This window comes from Pipra filicauda, unplaced genomic scaffold, assembly GCF_003945595.2.
Source record: "Pipra filicauda isolate LSUMZ 115617 unplaced genomic scaffold, ASM394559v2 scaffold47_size6085603_pilon, whole genome shotgun sequence".
Taxonomy (NCBI): Eukaryota; Metazoa; Chordata; class Aves; order Passeriformes; family Pipridae; genus Pipra; species Pipra filicauda.
Window position 1 is genome coordinate 4,463,458 of NW_024104620.1, and position 18,893 is coordinate 4,482,350.

The 18,893-nt window shown below is 46.9% G+C and overlaps 2 protein-coding genes across 2 annotated transcripts; both read right to left on the reverse strand.

The window, feature by feature from the left end:
• Positions 1-6,384: 6,384 nt before the first annotated feature.
• On the reverse strand, positions 6,385-10,794 carry LOC113995875 (chymotrypsin-like elastase family member 2A; the record flags this gene model as incomplete). The annotated part of the gene is made up of 7 exons (XM_027736404.2): positions 6,385-6,541; positions 7,020-7,172; positions 7,304-7,449; positions 8,176-8,312; positions 9,106-9,234; positions 10,164-10,261; positions 10,699-10,794. Coding segments are annotated over 7 exons (777 nt in total), but the record flags the coding sequence as incomplete, so codon positions are not given.
• Positions 10,795-13,904: 3,110 nt separating this feature from the next.
• KIAA2013 (KIAA2013 ortholog) lies at positions 13,905-18,893 on the reverse strand. Its single transcript, XM_027736392.2, has 3 exons — positions 17,864-18,893; positions 16,325-17,178; positions 13,905-14,897 (listed from the first exon to the last, which is right to left on the reverse strand). The coding sequence occupies exons 1-3, from the start codon at positions 18,825-18,827 to the stop codon at positions 14,871-14,873; spliced, it is 1,845 nt and encodes a 614-aa protein (XP_027592193.1). The 5' UTR covers positions 18,828-18,893; the 3' UTR covers positions 13,905-14,870.

Here is an 18,893-nt window from a genome sequence, read left to right on the forward strand (position 1 = left end):
GATACGAAGCAGAGCAGGGGCTACTCCCTGTACTGCATTTGTTATCTCTCCTTCTCTCACACTTGGCTGCTGCTTGGGGAAAGAACTGTAGTTTATATGCAGTTTGGGTGCTAATAATCCTTTCAATCCAGAGGAAGGTCTTGCTGGTCACTGGCAGTCTTGCTAAAGGTTTAAAATCAGCTTTAAACCCTGTGTCTGTAGCTGAATCCTACCTGTCACTTTTGGCCACACTCGTGGTTCCATGCAGGTGCAGACACAGCAGCTGGATTTCTAAGCACACAGTAACACCTCTTCATCCATTATGAGGAGTAATTTGTAGCCCCTTCCAACTGAATTAGCAAAACAACCTTGGGGACACGGTTAAAAATTGACTTTCAATTCACAGAAAAGCAATGGCCAAATCCATCACCTCCTTCCTATCCCATTAAACGCCTTTGCTGTTGCAAAGTCACAGAAAAGCCGTTACCTTGACTTCAATTTCTCCTCTCAGCTCTATTTCATAGGCATCATCCACGAGCAGGGCTTCATACGTAGCAGAGCTGATGTGGATCTTCTGTGCTAGGACCCAGAACAGAGCAGAAATGAATGATTCCCCTAATCCCAGAGACCACACACCAGCCCTCCTGCATTTATCAGCCCAGTGTTTCCACCTCCTCCTTTGGCATAAGGGATGTGACTCCACTTGGATCTACGAGGGTTTCTCTTGCTTGTTTGATAACTGTTGTGTGTACAGGGACAGTGGGGATGGTGGGTCATCCACGTGCTTTAGGTTGATGGTAATTACCTCTCTGGCCTGGGATGTGCCCAGAGAACACTCCTTCTCCTGCACAGGCCTTATTTCACACCTGGCCACGCCAAATGTGAGGGGTTGTTTGGGGTTTTCTTTCAGGGCAGTATTTTAGAGACGCAGAGTGCAGGTGTGAGCCTGACTGTGGTGAGGGATGGATCCCGCCCCGGGCACTTACGCAGGCTGGTGGATTCCATGCGGGAGGCCGTGTTCACAGTGTCCCCAAACAGGCAGTAACGAGGCATTTTGTACCCCACAACCCCAGCCACGCAGGGTCCTGAGAAAACACGAGGCAGAGAGACCCCAGTAAGAAAAATGTGGAAAAAGTGCACAGGGCTGTCAAATGTAGAGACCTTTGCTGGTCACTCTGGATCCTCAGGGAGCCGTGGGAATTGGGAATACCGGTGCAGTGCCTGTGGGGCCTGGCTGCACAGTATTTACTTAAAGAGAGAAGTCACGATTTGATTAGCTGTTACCTTGACTTCAATTTCTCCTCTCAGCTCTATTTCATAGGCATCATCCATGAGCAGGGCTTCATACGTAATTTGTGCTAATTGGTGCTGGTGTCAGGGAAGATGCACTTTCCCAATACCAAATCTTTTCCCAGCCCTTTCCACACAGGCAAAAGGAATTTCATTCCACTGTTCCTGCTGGAACCGGGCGAAATACTCATCCTGAGATCCTGGGGAGAGGCAGTGGCTCATCCAGAGGAACACAATTCCTTTCTCCTCAGGCAATTAGACTCTGCTCTGCCCTCTTTTCCTCCTGCCTTCCCCTCCCCTGGTACCTGTGTGGATCCCAGCCCGCAGCTCCAGCCTGCCCATTGGCATGTGTGGGATCACCACCTGGTGCACGGCTGCCACCAGATCCAGGGACATCTTGGCAATCTCGTCAGCGTGTCTGGTGCCATTCCTCTCTGGCAGGCCACTCACCACCATGTAGGCATCCCCAATGGTTTCCACCTGAGGGGAAGGGGCACATGTCACCCAGGGGAGACACTGAACTTTCCTTTCAAAAGGAAATCAGAGTGAAATCTGTCTCAGCCGTGGCCCTGCAGGCCTTGGATTTCATGGATTCTGGCCTGGGGTATTTGATGTTCACCAGGGAACAGAGCGAGAAAGGTTTCAGCAGCCTCCAGAGTCCTCGTCTGGGGGTCTGTGCTCACCTTGTACACGTCGTAAGAGTCGATCCTGGTGTCAAAGCAGACGTACAGGTTGTTGAGCATCTCGACCACCTGCAGGGGGGTGCAGGAGGCAGCAATGCTGGTGAAGCCCACGATGTCCGAGAAAAAGATGGTCACCTGTCACAGGGAGAAGGAAAGTGTGAAGCCAAGGGCTCCAGGCAACAGTGGCAGAGCCTCTGGAGAGTTTGGGGATTTGCTGCACGTAGAGCCAGTCTTGCACAGCTCAGTACATAAAATCCTAAATTAACACGCTCTGGCTCTGAATGTTCTCTGTTGCTTTGACACATAAAATTATTCTTATCACCTGTACTTCTCTGAGTACCTCATGCTAGATGGGAGACTGAAAGTCAAATGCTTTCAATCTTCTGAGCAGTGATCAACAGACTTCTTATAGAAATAGGGTTTCATTTTTCTTTTAAAGTGACTTAAACTGTGATAGGGATCAAAATCAGGTACCCAAACAAACTGTGAAATAAAATCTCATCTGCTGTCTCTGCTCTTGTTGAATTAGGAAATATTAACACGGGGTTTTGTGTCTCTTACTCATGTTTGATGTTGTTCTGATCAAGTAATTTAGAGAGAAATTAACTTTTTGAGAAAAATCAAATTTATAAAAGAAAGAACAAGAGAAACCATAATAACTGAACTGAGGAAGAGAAATATGTATTATAGCTGTTGGCAAAGAATTAAGTGTTTGTTCTCTGTGTTGTCTGAACTGTGTCAATGTTTAAATTCAAATAATCCTTCCTAATACCAATTAATCCAGAAGACCCACCCTTTCACTCCCTGCCTTGGTTCAGCTACTTTTGATGTCATGACTATTGTGAATTATAATTAATTGTGCAATTACAGGTTGTTGTTTTGATAATGACACCTACAGATGAAATGCAAACATTTATTATTGCTTTTCACAGCTGAAGGTAAGGGGGTGTCTGTGAAAAAAGAGTGAACAGAATTGCAGTTGCTGTAGCCTGAGGATTTGGGCTGTGGGCTGTACAGCACAGCTGCTGAACAGCTCAGCATTGACAGCAGCAATTTTTTTGGTTATTTTTCCCATTTTACAAGAAGGAGACTCATTTCTTGCTCCCCTGTGCTCGTGGTCCCGTGGTGCTGGCTGCCCCTCACGGGTGGGCTGTGAAACCCAAGGAAGACAGAACAGGATCTCTGACATCTAAAGCTACACTTGGGGAGGTTTCAGCATTTCTTTCTTCTCCCTCAGCCCAAGTGCTTCACAGGACATTGCACAGCTCTTTCCATTGGGAATATTTGGATTTCCATCCACACCCACAGCTGTGGGTGCAAAAGCAGGTTCCTCAAACCAAGGTAGGGGCTATTTCAGGTGAGTACTTTTCTGCCCTTGGTGTCAGCATCCTTTCCATTTGCTAACCTGATCATAGTTTTCTGCCTCAACTTTTTGGCATTTTCTGAGCTGCTTGGCCACAGACTTTGGCAACATCTGGTGCAAGAGGTCCTCAGCCAGCTGCCTCTCCCTTTTCAAGTCCTCTGTCTTTTCCTTGAGGTTCCTGGCGTAGCTGTGGATCCAGTCTGTCATTTGCTTGAAGGACATGAGGACGATGGGGTAAACGAGGCAGGCTACCACTAACAGGCTGATCTTAAGGCTCATTGTGGACAGGATTTCCTTAGATTTCTTGCTGAGCTTTTCCTGTCCTTCCTGCAGCAGACAGCTCTGTGTAAAGTGCAATCCTCTTCCCAAGGCTTCCAGGGACACGAAGTCACCTGAGCCCAGGAACGGGGAGAAGAAAGAGATTCCTTCATAGTGGGTGAAATGAAGTGAGAGATTGACATTATCCACCCAGCACCTGTGAGCTGTCTCCGAGGAGAAAATGGCATAGTTCAGAACGGCAAAAAGCTGAGGCAGTGTTGTTTGAAGGCTCGGGTGTTCTGGCACTGACTGAGCTCTGAGCACGGCTTCTCTCGTTTGGAGGATGAGTTTAAAAGCTGCTATGTCTGCCCAGTCAGGGTTGTGTCTCATGGCTTTGAGATCTTCATGGGGACTCCTGAAACGCTCCAGCAGTTCAGAGATTGCACTGGACAGAACCTGCCTGGCTTCAGCGTCCCCTGAGACATTTAACTTGTGTCTCAAGTCAGCGCTGTAAAATCTACAGATGGAGATTTTCTCCTCCTCGCAGTGGCAATTCTCACAGAGCAGTTCTGCTCCACTTGCTGTGCAGAGGGAGTTTAAATTCCCCAAGAGCTGAGCATGGAATGATCTATTCCTCGTGTCTGCTGCTGGGAACAGCCAGCTGTGCCTTTCTTCCTGCAGGAGAGAGATGAGCTGAGCAGCCCAAAGGTTTTCACAGGAGGTGAATTCCTGAAGGGCTCTCCCTGTGCTCCTCCACGTTTCCAGGCTGCTGCTCAAATCAAAAGAAATGGCTCCAAGGAGGCTGCAGAGGGAGACTGTGCACACTGTCAAAATCCTTTGAACTGTTTTTCTACCACCAGCACTGGAGGAGGGAAAACATCTAAAAAAAAGAATCAAAAAAATATTTAAAAAACAACAGTGGTGTTGTCTGACCCCTGGAGTGTTTCTTGCAGCTCCTGAAACCATAACTGGATCTAGCAGTGTTATTTAACAATTCCCATGCATTCTGAAACAAAGTACAAGGAGTGTGCTTCGGCTGAATCCTTTTTGAAAAACATGTTTTATTATATTTTGTCCCACTTGACATCAATTTTCAAAGAAAAGGTGTAGCAAAGAGACTGTTTCCTTGACACACTCTGAGCTGCAAAATCACAGGAATGAAATTATATGTTTTTTTCTGTGAGTATGAAGGACGATAAAGTAATTTGCTGTAGGTCTTATTCTTTTTGGTACTTCTTAAGGGAGGCCATGCAAAGATGGGCTACTTATTCCAGTGAAACTGGAACTGCTGAATTTTTTAATCAAAATTCGAGAATTTGTTTTTAATAGGCCTTTCCAGATGATGAAAAATTTCTATTGACATGTTCAAATGAGCTCAGTTGTTCTAAAGATATTGTCTAAATATTTAGACAATCAAATTTCAGTTTGGTTTCAGTTTTTACTGAAGCATCAGCACGTCTAATTTCTACTGTTTGAGTTTCCTGATTACCTCTCTGTCTCTCTTTCAGCTGCACATAATTGACATCCGTGCTCCATACAGCAAAGCAACCTCTAATGATTTTAATTTTGAGGACTATTAGTCCATCATTTACAATCTTACACTGATGGTACTCGTGAAAACAACACAGGATGTTATGCTGGAGCTGGTGACACCTGAAAAACTGGGCAACTCTTATTTCCACTGATCAAGGACAAACCTCTTTGTAGTAAAGGTGATTGAAAAAACCCTCCTCGGATCTCCTGCTCTTTCAGACAGATGAAATCACATTTTTGATAAGGTAAATAAAACCCAATAAAGCCTATTATTTCTCAGCAGAGGCTGGTTTTAGGCAAAATAAGTTCCTGCTGGGCTCCCCACAGCAGAATGGTGGATAATGGTTGTAAATTAGGAAAAAAACAATGACAGTGCAGTCCCCAAAGATGACATACAGCCATGTTTTCTCTTATTAATTTAATAGAATATTTATGTATTTTCAGTCCAAAGGTAATGACAGCAAAATATCTGACTGAATGGAACTGCAAGCCTGAAAAATGTATCTCTGAGCATTTCTGTTCTCACAACTGTCTTCCAACCTTTTCCTTACTCTATTTAGTCTTTACTTTTGGGTCACTTGCCCTCTGTTTTTAATCATTTGTTTTACTCTAATTTAGTCTCATTATTTGTTTTACTTTTAAATATGTGCCAGGGGAGAAGAAAAACACAATTCCACCATGATTCTATACTGTCTACCTTTCATTACAATGAAAGAGATATAAACAGGGGCTTTAATTTAGTACCAGGTTAAAAGTGATGATTCTGCTCGTGCTTTGCAAAAAATCCCCTGGGTGGGGGCTGACTGTGACTGTTCCCAGCTCTTCACTGGCACCTGAAAGACTTAAAAATGAGGGACAGGGCCATGGAGGAGGCAGGTCTGCGCTCACAGCTGGATCCTGCCCTTCTCCTTCCTAGATCCCCAGATCCCAGCGTGTTCAAACATCTCCAAAAGCCTTTTGCAGTGCTCCCACACTCACCTGCACGGACCTGCTGGCCCCTGTGCTCCTTTCCCTCTGGGCATTGTCACTCTGGCTCTGGAGGGTCCCTCTTGGAGCCTCGGGGGTCCCACAGCTTCCTGCTGCCTCCAGGCAGTGCCTCCCTTTCCCCCTCCCTCTGACCCCCCCCAGGAGGTGTTTGGTGATGCTCTGACTCTTCCCACTGCCCACTCCCTGCAGGGACAGGCTGTGAAAAATCTCCATCATTATCCCCAAATACAAATATATTCAGGAAGGAGTGACAGGGACACATGTTTGGTTTTCATCTTGCAAAAAGTACTGTTTATTGCGTTCCCGTTGGGTTTAATGCTTGTGTTGGTAAAAGCGTCATTTCCCGGTTCTTTGTGATCAAAGGTGTCGTGGTTATGACTTTATTCAAACTGTTTTCCTTCTTGGTGTCTCTCATTCTGTTCTCTTTGGATTAGTTGTTTTCTATAACCTATAAAAAAACGTAAAACAAGTGAAAAATCACATCACGAGACACAGGAATTTGTGAACAGGGTGTGTTGCATCCGAGATGTGGGATTTAAATAACTGAAATAAGATTGTTGTTCTCAAATTTTATACTATATTTAAAAAATTTGATATCCCAGACTTAAACAGCACGTGCTGCCTTCTAGGATGCAATTGCAACAATCAGTGTATTGATGAATGCAAATTTGTGTAATCACTTCTGAAATCTACAGTAAAATCTTTATGTCTACAAATAGAGCTCTAGGATACAGGGAAAATGCATTCCTACTATCAAGACTTATTTAAAAGCGACAGTAATTTGGAGAACTGTTCAAGAAGAGAATACTTTTGACTGGCTAGGGCTGAACCAACAGTGCTCCCTGAGCAGGGGGCAGAAATCCCAGTCAGAGAGAACCTCAGCAAATCCAAGTGTCCCTGTTCTCCAGGAGCACCCAAACCCTCACCTTCTCGATCCAGCTGACGAAGGCAGAGACCCTGGTGAAGACAGAGGGTTTGTGGTAGTAGTTGCAGCCCAGGGAAGAGCCAAAGCTGACGATGCCGTGCACCTCCCACCTGCCATCAGCCCCTTGGCAGTTCAGCGGGCCACCAGAGTCCCCCTGGGAGGAAGGGGAACACAGTCAGTGGCAGTTGGAGTGTGAACAGCTCCCCTGTGGTTTTTTTTAAGCTTTCCTTCCCATCAGGCCTGTTTGTGTCTGAACCCCCTGAGCGGGGTGTTCTGCGGACTCACGTTACAGCTGGAGATGATTCCATCCCCACCAGCACAGACCATGCTGGGTTTCACTATTGTTCCCCACCAGGAAGGCTTGGAACAGGTTTCATAATCCACCACCAGCAGAAGGCCTTGCTGCAGGTCGTCAGGAAGAGGCCCATTTGCTGGGAGGGAACAGAAACAGAGGGGTCAAGGTATCACCTGGCACTGAAGGAAGAGCAAAACTGCACCGTTAAGCTTCCCCCAGGATCTGGGTACCATCCCTCCAGGCAAGACACTCCACAGGGGCTGTATTAGAGGAAAAGCTGTATAATCCATTTCTTAGCTCCATTCTTTCATATAGGGAAAAAAGAAAGTCCTTGATTTGCTCAAAATTTGCATTCCATTAAAAAGTGTCTCGTTGTTAGAGAAATAAAGGGCTGCTCTTTGTTCAGGAGTTTGCAATTTACTTATCCCTCTAGGAATTGCCTCCTGAGCTGAGCTGAAGTCTCTGAGGTTTTCTCCTGACAATTCTGCTGAAGTCCCTGAGATTTTCCTCACTTCACATCTATTCCCTCACGTGTCTTTTCAGATACTCAGCAGGTGTGTTGGGATTAGCAAAAGCATCCGTCTGCACACTTAACATTTGTGTTAAAATAGCCTCTAAAAGCTCAGTAAAGGCCTCTGTGGTGCATCACCAGCCCTGTCACAAGCAAAATAAACTTGAAAGGCAGGGAAAAATCATACTCTGTCAGTGAAGTGAGGCCTAATGTGATAAACTACCTCACTACACTGAGTTCGGGGGGATCTTGAGCACCATGGACAGTCTTTCCCAATCTCACAGGAGAAGGCACTTCTGAAAGTTGCTTTTTTTTTTTGTTCCACAGTTTTGGAGAAGTCTGGGTACTCACTCTGCAGTCTCCCCCAGCCTGTCACGTAGCAGGCAGTGTTGGAGGCCAGGATGCTCTGGGCAGGGGGCAGACAGCCCAGCTGGATCTGGGCACCCAAGGGGACGGGCTCGGAGAGCTTGATCAGAGCAATGTCATACCTGTGGTCACACAGTGTGAGAGTGGAGGAGAGAAAGGGAAGGGGTAAAAAGGTTTGCAAATGGGCCCAGACACAACAGCAGGAATATTTAGTAATTACAGAGCACTTGGCCTGTTCCAAAGAGAAGAAAGGGAGCAGGGAGGCCAGTGAATGGGCAGTAAAGATTCCTGCACCCCTAAAGCAATGGGGAAATCCATGGACTGGAGGGATATTTCCTGCAGAACTGTCCACTTTCCTGCTGGGAAAAATTGTCCTTTTTTCACCAAAACCAAGCATGTGTTAGGACTCACCCCACAGACCTGGAACTGAGGGGATTTCTTTGCTAACATCTTATCCTGCAGCAGGTCATGGGGGTCCTTCAGCAAGAATATTAATTATTAGATATTACAGATATTAATGTCACTGATCAATAATACTATGTGTATGGTGTTCGTAGGAGGGCTCCAAAGAGTGCTGTATAAAACACTTGATTCTCTTTCACTATGTCCAAATGATATCACTGCACAGAACAGCTTCCCACCCAAGCATGGAATGGAAAATGGCACCCGAAAACTCAACTAATCGATAAACAATTAATATTGTTAATTGCTTTGTATTCTCTTGAGTGGGGAAAAGTATAAACTGGAGGCTCAACTCTCATCTGTGAGCAAACATTTAGCAGCACCACTGCAAGGTGTAACAGGAGGCTCTGAGTGTTTGTGCTGCCACAGCTCCGGGTGGGTGGGACTCAGGTTCAGGCAGTTTGATTTTTGCTCTGGGTCTAAAACCTGTCGAAGTACCTGCCACCAACTTACCCATTGGCAACGTTCTGTGGATCCCAGTTCTCGTTGACAATGATCTTCTCTGGAGAAACTGCAACTGACCCTTCTTCCTCAGCTGCCAGGTCGTACTTCCCAAGAAACACTCGATATGTCAGAGTAGAACTGGGCAAGGAAAGGATCAACACTCAGTGATGCAGCTGCTGCTCAGGCTGCTGCAGCTTTGCCACCTGAGAGACTCAAAAAAGAATATCCTTGACTGTAATCTCCCATGATGTGTCTGGAGCTGAGCCAGTGATTTGTTAATCACTGTTCTAGGCTCAATAATAATTTCATCTCTGAGCCATCCTGTCAGCTCCTGCTCAAGGCTTCACTAACAAAGTGAAGGTGCCTCCAGTCTTTGCAGGATTCAGCTCATATTCTTCAATACAATAAACAGTTTTTTTGACAGCCATAAGCAGCTTCACTAACAAACAACTATGTGACAGACATAATATGTAGAATTTATAATAATAACATTCAGCCAATCCTTCATATTTCATACTAGGATATTTTCTACAACATAGTTTTCCAATAACCATATGCTACCAAAGCAAAATGGGGTTGTCTTTGTGGAAACAGTTTTGATGGTGAAAGGACAGAACTGTACCTGATCATTTTTTGTTATACTGCCCCGTAACATGAAGAGTTTACTGAAAATGACTGATGCATTCAAAACATTTGTGATTATTTCTTCAGGGAGTAGACTGATTAGTTAATCTGTGAATGTCACTGACATGTTTATTACAGAAACAGGCAACACAGGCTGAATTTTAACAGCAACTTGAAAACAAAAGGACTTTTGTAATTATTTACAGAAAATGAAGAGTATATAATACAGGTAACTGAATCATAATATTATTATGAGGGGGGGTTGCCTTTTACTTCCATTTTAAGAAAATGAAAAGGTGTCATTCTTCTGACTTGTTAGTTATAATCAAAATATATGATCTGAAACTCAGAGCTCTTGACTGAGAAAGGGAGAACTGGCACTGATGTGGGTTTGCTTCAGCTCTGTCTGCTCACGTGGGTCCAGATTTCGCTGTGTTTCTTACCTGATGCAGTGGGCAGCTGTCATCACCCAGTTGGTTGCAATGAGGGTTCCCCCACAGGTGTGACGCCAGTTGCCATTGGAATAGTATTGCAGGGAGGCCTGGGATCAAGGAACAGAGTGAGGCTCAGATTTTTGTTGCTGATCTTTCATTGCTGTGCTTTGTTCCTGCACCCAGAACACAACTCGCTGCTGGGAGATGGTGGAAGGCTTTGGAGCAACAAGTTTCCGACTCCTGGCCACAGAAAAGCTTTCCATCCTTCCCCATCATCCAAAAGCTTGAGGTTTTAAAGGCATCTCACTTAAATAGATCTACTTGACTTGACTTGAAAACCTGCATAGCCAGCAAGAGGTGGCACATTCAGAGCTTTCTTAAAGAGACTGGAAGCTTTTGGGGTTGATCAGAATAGAATAGTCAAAACCTAACTCATGATAGGTAAGATGCATCAAAGGAAATTAAAAGAGGTGGTTTTATTCAGCTGTGCTGTGTGAGGGTGGCACAGCCCCAACAGCTCCAGGGAAAGCACAGAACTACCAACCTGCCAGGGCCAGCTGTAGGGTCTTGCATTTTCCCCTCCAACAACTCTTGACACGATAGGTGGGTAGGCAGGAACCCCACAGCCAAGGGCTGGAAGACACACAAAATGGGATTTGTGTTTTAAAAGTAGTAAAAAATTTAAGATATGGAATAGCACAGCCCCTGGTTACTGCAATGAACTTTTGTTGTTCTACTTTCTCTAAAAAAGGAAAGGTGTTTCTAGATTTTAATTAACTTCTTCCTTTAAAACTAATGCAGGAATTGGACACATACCTGCAGGTGCCAGAGTCAACACAGCAAAAAGCACTCCAAACATGGTGCTGGTTCCTGGGTGCTGCAGGCTCCCCTCCACAAGCCATTTTATGGTGTCCTTTATCTCTGGGACACATGACTTACAATGCAGAGCTATTCCAGTACCAGTGGAAAACTTGCATAATTGTGGGATAATTTTTTATATACACAAGTTGCTAAAAAATCCCTGTCTAGGTGGACCTTGGAGCCAGGCTATATCAACAACTTTTAGTTGCTTATTAACTGTAGCAGTTGTTTGCATTTCCATTGCCTCGAAAGTTCATCACAAAGGTGTCCTCAGAAGGAAAATGTTGAATGAATTTTTTTAACACTTGGTGATATGTCAGCAGTAAGTGCCTGATGTATTCAGACACTGATAGATTCAGACATGTCAGCACAGTTGGATTAGTTGATCTCTAGAGGGCCCCTTCAGCCTTAATTATTATATAATTCTATGATTGCTTGAAATTTTATTTTGTTCTGGTTTGGGGGCTTTTTTTGTGAGTGAATGGCATCTGCCACTTTGTACTGGCTGAAAAGCTGTCTCTCATCTTCTTTTCTAGATCAAGTTTCGTGTGTTCAGCACACCAGATTTCTTCAATAAACCAGACTGTGATCACTTGGAAGTGGAACGTGTTTCAAGCCATCCAAAGAACCAGCTGTCCAGGATGGTGGAGAAACCCTGGTCAGGGTGGTGACTCAGACTTCATCCCTTTCCTGTTTGCCTCTGTGAGATCAGTGGCACAGCCCTGGGGGAGAACTGGGCTCCTGCAGCATTGCAAATGGGATTGTTTACACCCCAAAGCAGTGAGACCTGGGACAGAACAGCGTGAGTTTGGTCATGGAAAGGAGTAAAGCATTTCCACTCAGGACAAAGCAGCAAGAGCAGGCATTTATACCCCTCCAGAGCTGCTGCTGCCACAGAAGAAAGTGTCCTAATTCTACTCTCAAGCAGAGGGTGTGACTCTTGGGGATGATCCTGTGCAGGGCTAAGAGTTGGACTCCATAACCATTGTGGGTCCCTTCTAATTCAGCTTATTCTGTGATTCATTACTGACATTTGAGATCAATGACTTGATATCAACACTTACCCTTGGCTCTTTCTTCCTTTTTGTCTTCTGCTACAGGAATTTCCCATCCTCTGTCACATTTCCATCCCCCAACCCTTGAAAAACTGTTGCTGGTTATTTAAAACCCAAACATCTCCAGCCCATAAGTCAGGTCACGCCCGGGGAGCAAACTTATTAGAATGGAAACAAATATCACAACGCCAGCTTTATAACCAGAGCCGTGTTGTAAATACAGACCAAGCCAGGGGCTCAAAAATGCTGAACTAAATGTGTTGTTTAATGTCAGGATTAACAAGCAGCAGAATCCCTGATTTCCACAGCTTCCATGGAGCAGTAGGTACTGCTCTGGATGGAGGACGCCTGGAGCACACATGTGGAAGGCAGAAGTATAGAATGCTTTGCTGTTTTGTCTGCCTCTCAAGAATGTATTTTCCTACCCAGACAATAGCACTCGAAAAAGCCACATTCTGAATTGCAAATTGGATCAACCAAACCCTGTTCTGGCATCTTGTATTTATTATCTGACAAAAGCAGAAACCAGGATTAACTGAGTGCAGAATTGAGATTCTAATTTTTTTTTCCCCGTTAATTAGTTGGCTCTCTTCTTAGTGCCTGAATTTACAACCTAAACAACATTTTATGATGCCATTTAACTTCCACGCCACCATCATCTTCTCTGAATTACAACTAAAAGTATAAATTTTGGACGGTCAATCACTATTTAAACTTTCCTGCTTTACTGTGTGCTTGTAAACATGGAATTTTGTTTAGTTCTTTAAGCATTTCTGTTCACAAATAACCTTCTGCTCTCTTGCATGCTGTAAATGGAAAAACCCTGTTCTTTTTCCCTTTCTCCTTTGTGAGGGAATTCTGAAACATTCTTTTGTTATGGGGGGGAGTGCTCATAATATATTTAATGTAAAACATTCTCAAAGCTGTTTTGTTTTTTTTTTCCATCATGCTTTATGTAATGATTGCTTATCCATCTTTTCCAGGCCTAGTCCAAATAGTCTTTCTTGGACTCCATGGCCATCACACTGTTGGCAGTTCTGCCAGGGAACATCAAAAGGCTCAGCCCCCAGCTGATACCACAGTGGCTTGGAAACAGCACCCTGGAAACTCTTATCATCTTCGTGCCAGATGTTCCACACAGGCTGAGCAGCTCCTGGAACTGCAGGAAGAAAGAGCAGGAGCTTCTGGTATGTTCTGTTAAAGCAGAACAGCAAATATCTCCTTCCATACACAATGTACATCTGTACAATTTATCACGGACTCTGTTGCCTCCCTGTTTTTATTCCCTTGCAGGGCAGTGACTCTGCTGTACCAATTAGTAAGTGGAAGTGTCTGCAGATGAGCTGCATACACTGAAATCTGATTTTCTGAGGGAGGTTTTTCATCTGAAACTAGAGAGTAACCCCCCTAAAAATTCAAAATTAAATCCTGCCCCAGCTTTCCCCTGGGAGCACCAACTGTGCCAATGTCATTATTTGCTGGATGGCCATTAAATCTGCTGCTTGATTGTTCCCTGGGACTGTTTCTGTGTTCTTAAAACTGAAGCTTGGCCTGTGTTCCTCAGGGGAGAACAAAGTTACACAGAGCAGGGAAATGGAGATGAGCATGACCCTGTGTGGTTCTGTCTCTAGTTGTGCCTTCCAAATTCCTGTTTCCAGCTTAGATCCATTTCTGTATTACTTTCCACACTGTATTCTCTCATAATCCAAGCACTTTTGCAGTCAATACTGACCATAGATGTGACATAAGGTTCTGCTTGTTTTAACTGGGTGGGGAGCAAGGTCATGAAAGAACAGAGACAAAACCAACACAAAACTCAACCACACTTCACCAATCAGATTAGACTGAAAGATATTTATTTAGAAACAACAGCTTTGGTATTTTAAAACCAAACAACCTTTAAATCACTAGAAAGTGGGATGTCTTCCCCTCCCCATAGCCAAAACAAATCAATGCATAAAGTCTCAGTAGGCTTAGAGTAGGAAACCTGCAGATCAGCATTTCCAAGTGTAAATCCAGAAAACAATTTCAGCAAATTGATTTTGCACTCTACAGTCATAAAGGCTGAAAAACCTGTTACCAGCACTTAGATATCTACAGATCAACTGACTGTTACTGAAGTGGAGGCAAAATTATCAACATCCTCCCCCACCCCCCAAGCAATAAATTAAAAAATGTATACCAGAAAGGAAGTTACACTAAGGTTTTCTAGTTAACTCTCTGAAGGGAATCATCATTCTTTATTCTCCTGTAGAATTAAAAAAAAACCCAACAAAACTCAAATCAAAATATCAAAGAACTTAGTATATCTTCAAGTATGTTCACCAAATGGATTACTCTTAGGGAACTGAACAGCTTACAAGGAAAAGGAAACATCTGTTACATGAACTTCTGGCATAAACTCTTCAATCACCACACCTTCCAAGTCTCAGATTCCTGTCATAGCAAGGCACAAAAAGATTGTTGCTTTCAAAAGGTCCTTGTTCTCAGCTGCAAAATTGTCAGATGTCTTGTGCAAACAGAGGCTGAAAGCAGGACTAAGTTCACTTGGACACGGGGATGTTCCCATTCAGCTCATGGAACAGGGGGTTATTCCAACACCATCCACCTCGCTGCTACAGAGGTTCTGAGCTTCAGCTGGCTCCCACTTCTGCCCTGGTTCTGGAATCAAGTTCTGCATCACCTTCCTGTTCAGCAGGTCCACCCAAGACGAGGCAGCAGAGTTTGCTGTCGCTCAGGGCTCTGCAGGGTCCAGGCCGGGGTGCTGGCTCAGCCCTGGGCTGTGACGCTTCTGGGCAGTTCAGGGAGCAGAGTCAGGGACAGTCACCTGCAGCAACGGTCAACAGGTCACTTGGGAACAGGCAGAAGGCAAGTCTTGGAGATGACAAAGGCAATCAGAGAGACAACAGTGAGAGAAGGACATAATTACATAATTCCAAGGACACGTTCCAGGACACATGTCAGCTGTGTACACAACAACTGGCACCACCTCCCAGCGCCTTCCTCCTTTTGCACCAGGGTTTGGATCATGATCAGAGGCTTGTAACAGCAGCTGTCTGACACACACATCTATTCTACCTCTTCCTAGGTTAGTCTGTCCAGCCACAAGCACCTCCCACTCATTCCTTCATTGGATGACAGGTATTCAGACCTGCTTGGGATCAGGTTTGATCCCCAGTGCTCACCACGACAGAGCCAGGGAGCTGACAGGGAAATTTCCAGCTCTCCTTAAACACCCCTTAGATACCAACTGTTGAGTTTAGTCCAGCACCTTCTGTCCAGCCTTAGCTATCAAAAATTGAATTTGTTTTTACCATTTGGAATAACAGGGCAATCTAAAGCTAGAACTTCTCCTCTGACAGCTCCACTTAACTATCTCCTTTTTATTTCCTTTTTTTTTTTAAACACAAGCTACATTTAACTGTTCAGCCCTTAGGAGGGGAAGCCTCTGAACAGCACAAGGGAGCTCACACAGCAAATCCAGTCTGGTCTTGCATTTCTACTCTGTATCAACACACAGCCAGAAAGTCCCAGTACTAAGAGCAGAACTCACCTTCTATTCTCTAGTTTTTACTAGCAACTAAGTTTTCTAAGGCAACTCTAACCAATAATTTCAAAATCTTTACACACAAATGAGATGCAGTAGAGCTTGAAGCCAGAGCCTCCAACTCACAGTAAAAAGCACTCAGTACTTTCCTTAATTTTGTCTGAATGGAAGAAACACCAACTCAGCACCTGCCCCAAACAATGGTGGTAAATGTGGTTTGATGGAGGACTGCACAGTGCCTGTAAATCCATGAACATGGACCAGGAGTCCCAAAAGTCAGAACACCAGCCTGCATTTGGGTGTTGCAGTGTGACACATCACCCATTCAGACCAGGTGTGACATCTCCACACAGCAGTTCAGACAAGCTTTCTGGTATTGCAGAACAAGAAACATCATCTCCTGACATTCCTGGCTTAGAAACAAGCAATGATGTGTGGAAAAAGGACAGAAAGCTGTGTCTGCCTCCACCTGCAGCCTTACAAATGTCTAAGGACAGATGATGAGTTCATCTCTGCTAATATTTATAATCCTTGCTGCTCCAATCCCTGCCCTATTCCCTCCCCTTGCAAGAAGAGGTCACAGGTTGCTTGTTGCAAGAGAGACTGAAAATCCTCACAGTCCAAGACAGACCCCGCCCAGGCACAGCTGACAGAACACCAGGCTGACAACACTCAGTGGACAGCAGCCAAAAGCAGCAGCCTTATACCTTACTCCTGAAGAGTGGCTTGGCTCCAGGCCCACAATATTCGTTGTAGATGAGTTTGAACAGAAACAAGTGAAACAAAGTGATTAAGGAGGCCACACTGAACCAGAACAGGAAGGGCAAGCCCGGGTATTGCTTGGCCATGTGCTCCTCATGAGCCAGGATAGCTTTTAGGTGGAGTGTGTGTCTCAGGTCCTGCAGGTGGACCAGGTCTGTGGATATATAAAGCAGGGGTGTGATGGGCTGGGTGACCATGACGGGGAAGGTGTGACCCCGCGCCTCCGAGGTGAGCTCCACGGGCTCGTTCATGCAGCCTGCCTCACAGGCATACAGCCTCACTGGCTTCTCCTGCAACTTCACTGACACGTGCAGGAAGGGCTTCCCTTCGGCATCCAGCAGCACAGCCAGGTTGATCAAGTCCTTGTTGTAATGGATCCCACGTAAGGAGTAGCTGTTGTGAAGCACATCAGGGTCAGCCTGGAACTGGAGATGGTTCTCCGTGAACTGCAGCCCCCCAAAGCTCAGCACCATCCCCTGCATGAGCCCGTGCACTCCAGCTGCCACCAGGCCCTTGCAGCCCCGTTTCTGGAGGGTCAGCTTCCACAGGTCTGAGAGCTGCAGGATCTGGGGGACGCTGGTGAGCCTGGCTGGCCACAGGTTCTGGGCGTGCATGGTGGCGTGGCCGCTGAAGCAGTGGTCAGCATAGTTCAGGCTGCTCTCCATCCTCTCCCTGTCCTCAGCACTGATCAGGGGGTCCAGCAGGGGGGCTGGCATGGTGGACAGCACATAGTACAGGGTCATGTTGACAGTCTCACTGGATGGGGTGTGAGCATCCGTAATCTTCCTCATTTCAATCCCTGGAACAAAAGGAAAACAAGGCATTAACCAGGAGGAAAAGAAGATCAAATGTGCACATTGCCCAGGTGTTCTTTATGACATCTGATAAACCTTTGTCCATAAAACACTGCAGCGAAATGTTTCCTTCTATTTGTCTAAGAAGACAAATCATTCCCTCTGCTACTTGGAGTTTGAAAGCCAAGCTCTCATACAGACAAAGCTACTCTTACACACAGATGTCAACATGACTCTGCAAGAATGATCTGTCAAAGGAACATCTCTTTCTACTGGCTCTAAAATAGCAAGTTCTGCATTACTTGGGCAACGAGGCCATTAAAATCTTACAAAACCACCCTTGAAATCTTAGGAAAAACCATCCTTGTCCTGTTAAGGACAGTCCTTAACTTCCATGTAGAAATCTGTCTTTTTACTGTCACTAAAGGTCAACTCTATTTTCCAACTGACAAATCAGTGAAGTTCCTGAAGGCATGGAAGGCAGCACACCCAGAGTTATGATCAGAAATGTTCTTCCATCACTTCCTTTGTGCAGTCAGGTGTCCTCCACATCGTAAAGCATGCTGGATCACAAACTGTTTCATTATCCCACAACCCCTGAGGAAGAGTGGAGCCCCTGGAGCCCTTACAGCAACCAGGTCATTGAGCTTCCAGCCACTCTCTGTGGAAGCTGAGCATCACCTTCCTTACCTGAAATGAACAGGTCAGACCAGGTCTGCTGGTGCTCCTGGAAAAGATCTTCCACCCCCATCTGCATCACCTCCAGCATCTCTTTCCTGGCCGCCTCCCTCAGCCTGCCGAAGGTCTCCTCCAGCCGGGCGGGCTCGGTAGGCTCCGAGGTGTGCACCACGGACAGCACCGTCTCGTCGAAGTGCGACTTGGGCGCGACCTGCAGGCGGCTCACGAGCTTCTGGGCCGCCACCACCACCAGCACCGCCTTGTTGCCGCCGGGCAGCGCCAGGCGGCCCGAGGAGAGCACGAACTGCCGCTCCCCCGCCTTCTCCAGGCTGCTGGAGAACCGCCCGCCGGGCGCCGGGGGCGAGGAGGCCTCAAAGGCGACCACTCTGTCCGTGGGGTTGGCGATGCGGAGGCGCTGCAGGTAGAGGTGCGGGCGGCCCCGGTGGGCCACCACGTCCTCCCGCACCGTCACGCAGTCCCCGGGCCCCGCGCCGGGCCCGGTGTGAACGCACCGCACCGTCCGCACCGCCCCGTCCCGCAGCGCCGCCAGCGCCGCCCGCGCCTCGCCGCGCCCGCCCAGCGCCCGCAGCCGCACCAGCGCAGGGTACTCGGTGGCGAGCGCGGGGCCCGCCGGGGCCCCCGCCGGCCTCACCCAGAGCCGCCCCGCGGTCACATCCAGCAGCACCCACCCGTTGCCCGCCAGCGCAGGCCCCGCGGTGCCCTCGCCCCCCGCCGCGTCCTCGGGCAGCGGCAGCGCATCCCCGCGCTGGGTCTGCGCCCGCCAGGCGCCCGCGGCCGCCTGCAGGCACAGCGCGGCCGCCCCGCTCGGCTCGGCCCCGCGCCCCGCGCCCCGCGCCCGCCCCGCCAGCAGGTACCAGTAGGCGACCAGCAGCACCACCACCAGCAGCAGCAGGCGCCGCGCCCAGCTGCTGGACAGCAGCCCCGGCAGCCCCTTGAGGCGCTGCTGCAGCCACATGGGGAGCCCCGGCGGGGAGCGCCGGCCCCGCCGCTCCGGCCCTAGGCCGCCATCGCCGCCGCGCTT

Coding starts and splice junctions, on each gene's coding strand:
- KIAA2013 (XM_027736392.2), bottom strand. CDS start 18,827: ATGTGGCTGCAGCAGCGCCTCAAGGGGCTGCCGGGGCTGCTGTCCAGC. Junction 17,179..17,863: donor GTCTGACCTGTTCATTTCAG/GTAAGGAAGGTG, acceptor CTTTTGTTCCAG/GGATTGAAATGAGGAAGATT. Junction 14,898..16,324: donor AGCCACTCTTCAGGAGTAAG/GTATAAGGCTGC, acceptor CCGTTGCTGCAG/GTGACTGTCCCTGACTCTGC.